The 6,445-nt window shown below is 82.4% G+C and overlaps 1 protein-coding gene across 1 annotated transcript; it reads right to left on the bottom strand.

The window, feature by feature from the left end:
- Nucleotides 1–1,789: 1,789 nt before the first annotated feature.
- Nucleotides 1,790–6,280, bottom strand: LOC144685319 (uncharacterized; the record flags this gene model as incomplete). The annotated part of the gene is made up of 6 exons (XM_078549729.1): nt 6,205–6,280; nt 4,251–4,486; nt 3,592–3,697; nt 2,772–2,818; nt 2,520–2,621; nt 1,790–1,939 (listed from the first exon to the last, which is right to left on the bottom strand). Coding segments are annotated over exons 1-6 (717 nt in total), but the record flags the coding sequence as incomplete, so codon positions are not given.
- Between the last annotated feature and the right edge of the window lie 165 nt (nt 6,281–6,445).

Below are 6,445 nucleotides of genomic sequence, written 5' to 3' on the forward strand. Positions count from 1 at the left end.
CCCGCCCCCCCGCCCTCGCCCCCCCGCCCTCGCCCCCCCTGCCCTCGCCCCACTCGCCCCACTCGCCCCACTCCCCCTCGCCCCACTCCCCCTCGCCCCACTCCCCCTCGCCCCACTCCCCCTCGCCCCACTCCCCCTCGCCCCACTCCCCCTCGCCCCACTCCCCCTCGCCCCACTCCCCCTCGCCCCCCTCCACCTCGCCCCCCTCGCCCCCTCTCCGCTTTGCCCCCCTCGCCTCCCCCTCGCCCTCCCCCCTCGCCCTCCCCCCTCGCCCTCGCCCTCGCCCCCTCGCCCTCCTCGTCTTCGCCCCCCTCGCCCCCTCGCCCTCGCCCCCTCGCCCTCGCCCTCCTCGTCTTCGCCGCCCTCGCCCCCTCGCCCTCGCCCCCGCCCCCTCGCCGCCCTCGCCCCCGCCCCCTCGCCCCCCTCGCCCTCGCCCCCCCTCGCCCTCGCCCCCCCTCACCCTCGCCCCCTCGCCCTCGCCCTCGCCCCCTCGCCCTCGCCCCCCTCGCCCCCCTCGCCCCCTCGCCCTCGCCCCCCTCGCCCTCGCCCCCCTCGCCCTCGCCCCCCTCGCCCTCGCCCCCCTCGCCCCCCTCGCCCTCGCCCCCCCTCGCCCTCGCCCCCTCCCTCGCCGCCCTCGCCCCCTCGCCCTCGCCCCCCTCGCCCTCGCCCCCCTCGCCCTCGCCCCCCTCGCCCTCGCCCCCCTCGCCCTCGCCCCCCTCGCCCTCGCCCCCCTCGCCCTCGACCCCCTCGCCCTCGACCCCTCGCCCTCGCCCCCCTCGCCCTCGGCCTCGCCCCCTCGCCCTCGCCCCCCTCGCCCTCGCCCCCCTCGCCCTCGCCCCCTCGCCCTCGCCCCCCTCGCCCTCCCCCCCTCGCCCTCCCCCCTCGCCCTCCCCCCCTCGCCCTCCCCCCCTCGCCCTCCCCCCCTCGCCCTCCCCCCCTCGCCTTCCCCCCCTCGCCCTCCCCCCCTCGCCCTCCCCCCCTCGCCCTCCCCCCCTCGCCCTCCCCCCTCGCCCTCCCCCCCTCGCCCTCGCCGCCCTCGCCCCCCTCGCCCTCGCCCCCCTCGCCCTCGCCCCCTCACCCTCGCCCCCCTCGCCCTCGCCCCCCTCGCCCTCGCCCCCCTGCCCTCGCCCCCCCCGCCCTCGCCCCCCGCCCCCGCCCCCCGCCCTCGCCCCCCCGCCCTCGCCCCCCTGCCCTCGCCCCCCTCGCCCCTCGCCCCACCCCCCTCGCCCCACTCCCCCTCGCCCCACTCCCCCTCGCCCCACTCCCCCTCGCCCCACTCCCCCTCGCCCCACTCCCCCTCGCCCCACTCCCCCTCGCCCCACTCCCCCTCGCCCCACTCCCCCTCGCCGCCCTCGCCGCCCTCGCCGCCCTCGCCGCCCTCGCCCCCCTCGCCCTCTCCCCCCTCGCCCTCGCCCCCTTGCCCTCGCACCCCTCGCCCTCGCCCCCCTCGCCCTCGCCCCCCTCGCCCTCGCCCCCCTCGCCCTCGCCCTCCCCCCCTCGCCCTCCCCCCCTCGCCCTCCCCCCCTCGCCCTCCCCCCCTCGCCCTCCCCCCCTCGCCCTCCCCCCCTCGCCCTCCCCCCCTCGCCCTCCCCCCCTCGCCCTCCCCCCCTCGCCCGCCCCCCTCGCCCTCGCCCTCACCCTCGCCCCCTCGCCCTCCTCGTCTTCGCCCCCCTCGCCCTCGCCCCCTCGCCCTCGCCCCCGCCCCCTCGCCGCCCTCGCCCCCGCCCCCTCGCCCCCCTCGCCCTCGCCCCCCCTCGCCCTCGCCCCCCCTCACCCTCGCCCCCTCGCCCTCGCCCTCGCCCCCTCGCCCTCGCCCCCCTCGCCCCCTCGCCCCCTCGCCCTCGCCCCCCTCGCCCTCGCCCCCCTCGCCCTCGCCCCCCTCGCCCTCGCCCCCCTCGCCCTCGCCCCCCTCGCCCCCCTCGCCCTCGCCCCCCTCGCCCTCGCCCCCTCCCTCGCCGCCCTCGCCCCCTCGCCCTCGCCCCCCTCGCCCTCGCCCCCCTCGCCCTCGCCCCCCTCGCCCTCGCCCCCCTCGCCCTCGACCCCCTCGCCCTCGCCCCCTCGCCCTCGCCCCCCTCGCCCTCGGCCTCGCCCCCTCGCCCTCGCCCCCCCTCGCCCTCGCCCCCCTCGCCCTCGCCCCCTCGCCCTCGCCCCCCTCGCCCTCCCCCCCTCGCCCTCCCCCCCTCGCCCTCCCCCCTCGCCCTCCCCCCCTCGCCCTCCCCCCCTCGCCCTCCCCCCCTCGCCTTCCCCCCTCGCCCTCCCCCCCTCGCCCTCCCCCCCTCGCCCTCCCCCCCTCGCCCTCCCCCCTCGCCCTCCCCCCTCGCCCTCCCCCCCTCGCCCTCGCCGCCCTCGCCCCCCTCGCCCTCGCCCCCCTCGCCCTCGCCCCCTCACCCTCGCCCCCCTCGCCCTCGCCCCCCTGCCCTCGCCCCCCCCGCCCTCGCCCCCCCGCCCCCGCCCCCCCGCCCTCGCCCCCCCGCCCTCGCCCCCCTGCCCTCGCCCCCCTCGCCCCACTCGCCCCACTCCCCCTCGCCCCACTCCCCCTCGCCCCATTCCCCCTCGCCCCACTCCCCCTCGCCCCACTCCCCCTCGCCCCACTCCCCCTCGCCCCACTCCCCCTCGCCCCCCTCCACCTCGCCCCCCTCGCCCCCTCTCCGCTTTGCCCCCCTCACCCCCTCGCCTCCCCCCTCGCCCTCCCCCCTCGCCCTCCCCCCCTCGCCCTCGCCCCCTCGCCCTCCTCGTCTTCGCCCCCCTCGCCCCCTCGCCCTCGCCCTCGCCCCCTCGCCCTCGCCCTCCTCGTCTTCGCCCCCCTCGCCCTCGCCCCCTCGCCCTCGCCCCCGCCCCCTCGCCGCCCTCGCCCCCGCCCCCTCGCCCCCCTCGCCCTCGCCCTCGCCCCCCCTCGCCCTCGCCCCCCCTCACCCTCGCCCCCTCGCCCTCGCCCTCGCCCCCTCGCCCTCGCCCCCTCGCCCTCGCCCCCCTCGCCCTCGCCCCCCTCACCCTCGCCCCCCTCGCCCTCGCCCCCCTCGCCCTCGCCCCCCTGCCCTCGCCCCCCCCGCCCTCGCCCCCCCGCCCCCGCCCCCCCGCCCTCGCCCCCCCGCCCTCGCCCCCCTGCCCTCGCCCCACTCGCCCCACTCGCCCCACTCCCCCTCGCCCCACTCCCCCTCGCCCCACTCCCCCTCGCCCCACTCCCCCTCGCCCCACTCCCCCTCGCCCCACTCCCCCTCGCCCCACTCCCCCTCGCCCCACTCCCCCTCGCCCCCCTCCACCTCGCCCCCCTCGCCCCCTCTCCGCTTTGCCCCCCTCGCCTCCCCCCTCGCCCTCCCCCCTCGCCCTCCCCCCTCGCCCTCGCCCTCGCCCCCTCGCCCTCCTCGTCTTCGCCCCCCTCGCCCCCTCGCCCTCGCCCCCTCGCCCTCGCCCTCCTCGTCTTCGCCGCCCTCGCCCCCTCGCCCTCGCCCCCGCCCCCTCGCCGCCCTCGCCCCCGCCCCCTCGCCCCCCTCGCCCTCGCCCCCCCTCGCCCTCGCCCCCCCTCACCCTCGCCCCCTCGCCCTCGCCCTCGCCCCCTCGCCCTCGCCCCCCTCGCCCCCCTCGCCCCCTCGCCCTCGCCCCCCTCGCCCTCGCCCCCCTCGCCCTCGCCCCCCTCGCCCTCGCCCCCCTCGCCCCCCTCGCCCTCGCCCCCCTCGCCCTCGCCCCCTCCCTCGCCGCCCTCGCCCCCTCGCCCTCGCCCCCCTCGCCCTCGCCCCCCTCGCCCTCGCCCCCCTCGCCCTCGCCCCCCTCGCCCTCGCCCCCCTCGCCCTCGCCCCCCTCGCCCTCGACCCCCTCGCCCTCGACCCCTCGCCCTCGCCCCCCTCGCCCTCGGCCTCGCCCCCTCGCCCTCGCCCCCCTCGCCCTCGCCCCCCTCGCCCTCGCCCCCTCGCCCTCGCCCCCCTCGCCCTCCCCCCCTCGCCCTCCCCCCCTCGCCCTCCCCCCCTCGCCCTCCCCCCCTCGCCCTCCCCCCCTCGCCCTCCCCCCCTCGCCTTCCCCCCCTCGCCCTCCCCCCCTCGCCCTCCCCCCCTCGCCCTCCCCCCCTCGCCCTCCCCCCTCGCCCTCCCCCCCTCGCCCTCGCCGCCCTCGCCCCCCTCGCCCTCGCCCCCCTCGCCCTCGCCCCCTCACCCTCGCCCCCCTCGCCCTCGCCCCCCTCGCCCTCGCCCCCCTGCCCTCGCCCCCCCCGCCCTCGCCCCCCCGCCCCCGCCCCCCCGCCCTCGCCCCCCCGCCCTCGCCCCCCTGCCCTCGCCCCCCTCGCCCCACTCGCCCCACTCCCCCTCGCCCCACTCCCCCTCGCCCCACTCCCCCTCGCCCCACTCCCCCTCGCCCCACTCCCCCTCGCCCCACTCCCCCTCGCCCCACTCCCCCTCGCCCCACTCCCCCTCGCCCCACTCCCCCTCGCCGCCCTCGCCGCCCTCGCCGCCCTCGCCGCCCTCGCCCCCCTCGCCCTCTCCCCCCTCGCCCTCGCCCCCTTGCCCTCGCACCCCTCGCCCTCGCCCCCCTCGCCCTCGCCCCCCTCGCCCTCGCCCCCCTCGCCCTCGCCCTCCCCCCCTCGCCCTCCCCCCCTCGCCCTCCCCCCCTCGCCCTCCCCCCTCGCCCTCCCCCCCTCGCCCTCCCCCCCTCGCCCTCCCCCCTCGCCCTCCCCCCCTCGCCCTCCCCCCCTCGCCCGCCCCCCTCGCCCTCGCCCTCACCCTCGCCCCCTCGCCCTCCTCGTCTTCGCCCCCCTCGTCTTCGCCCCCCTCGTCTTCGCCCCCTCGCCCTCGCCCCCTCGCCCTCGCCCCCACGCCCCCTCGCCCCCTCGCCCTCGCCCCCTCGCCCTCGCCCGCCCCTCGCCCTCGCCCCCTCGCCCCCCTCGCCCCCTCGCCCCCTCGCCCCCTCGCCCTCCCCCCCTCGCCCTCCCCCCCTCGCCCTCCCCCCCTCGCCCTCCCCCCCTCGCCCTCCCCCCCTCACCCTCCCCCCCTCGCCCTCCCCCCTCGCCCTTCCCCCTCGCCCTCCCCCTCGCCCTCCCGCCTCGCCCTCCCGCCTCGCCCTCCCCCCCTCGCCCTCGCCCCCCTCGCCCTCGCCCCCCTCGCCCTCGCCCCCCTCGCCCTCGCCCCCCTCGCCCTCGCCCCCCTCGCCCTCGCCCCCCTCGCCCTCGCCCCCCTCGCCCTCGCCCCCCTCGCCCTCGCCCCCTCGCCTCGCCCTCGCCCCCCTCGCCCTCGCCCCCCTCGCCCCCCTCGCCCTCGCCCCCCTCGCCCTCGCCCCCCCGCCCTCGCCCCCCCGCCCTCGCCCCCCGCCCTCGCCCCCCTCGCCCTCGCCCCCCTCGCCCCACTCCCCTCGCCCCACTCCCCCTAGCCCCCTCCCCGCCCCACTCCCCCTCGCCCCACTCCCCTCGCCCCACTCCCCCTCGCCCCACTCCCCCTCGCCCCACTCCCCCTCGCCCCACTCCCCCTCGCCCCACTCCCCCTCGCCCCCACTCCCCCTCGCCCCACTCCCCCTCGCCCCACTCCCCCTCGCCCCACTCCCCCTCGCCCCACTCCCCCTCGCCCCACTCCCCCTCGCCCCACTCCCCCTCGCCCCACTCCCCCTCGCCCCACTCCCCTCGCCCCACTCCCCCTCGCCCCACTCCCCCTCGCCCCACTCCCCCTCGCCCCACTCCCCCTCGCCCCACTCCCCCTCGCCCCACTCCCCCTCGCCCCACTCCCCCTCGCCCCACTCCCCCTCGCCCCACTCCCCCTCCGCCCCACTCGCCCTCGCCGCCCTCGCCCCCCTCGCCTTCTCCTCCTCGCCCTCGCCCCACTCCCCTCTCCCCCCTCGCCCTCGCCCCCCTCGCCCTCTCCCCCCTCGCCCTCGCCCCCTCACCCTCGCCCCCCTCGCCCTCGCCCCCCTCGCCCTCGCCCCCCTCGCCCTCGCCCCCTTGCCCTCGCCCCCCTCGCCCTCGCCCCCCTCGCCCTCGCCCTCGCCCCCCTCGCCCTCGCCCCCCTCGCCCTCGCCCTCGCCGCCCTCGCCCCCTCCCCCTCGCCCCCTCCCCCTCGCCCCCCTCGCCCTCGCCCCCCCTCCCTTCAGTCGCCTCTGCCGCCGTTGCCCCTTGTCACCCACTCTCCCCCCTTTCCATCTCCCTCTGCCTTCCCTTCTGACATCAGTTACTCTGATATAGGGAGAGGGAGTGAGTGCAGCACCCACACAGTTATTCTAACCCTCACAAGTTACCCAGCTTCCCACACTCACCATGGGATCCAGCAAGATGACTGGCAGTCGAGTGGGATGCTGATGTACCATTCTCCATTCTGATTCACATTGCTGCTTGGTATGCCCGGGTCAGGAAACTCTGAGCGTTTTGAAGCAATAGCTTCTTCTGAAATCAGAGGGGTTGCTGAGGACCGTGGTCTCGAGAGGAGATCTGCTGCGTTCAAATATTAGTACTGTGGCAACACTACAGAATAAGTTACTG

The sequence above is a fragment of the Cetorhinus maximus genome, chromosome 10, assembly GCF_964194155.1.
Source record: "Cetorhinus maximus chromosome 10, sCetMax3.hap1.1, whole genome shotgun sequence".
Classification (NCBI taxonomy): Eukaryota; Metazoa; Chordata; class Chondrichthyes; order Lamniformes; family Cetorhinidae; genus Cetorhinus; species Cetorhinus maximus.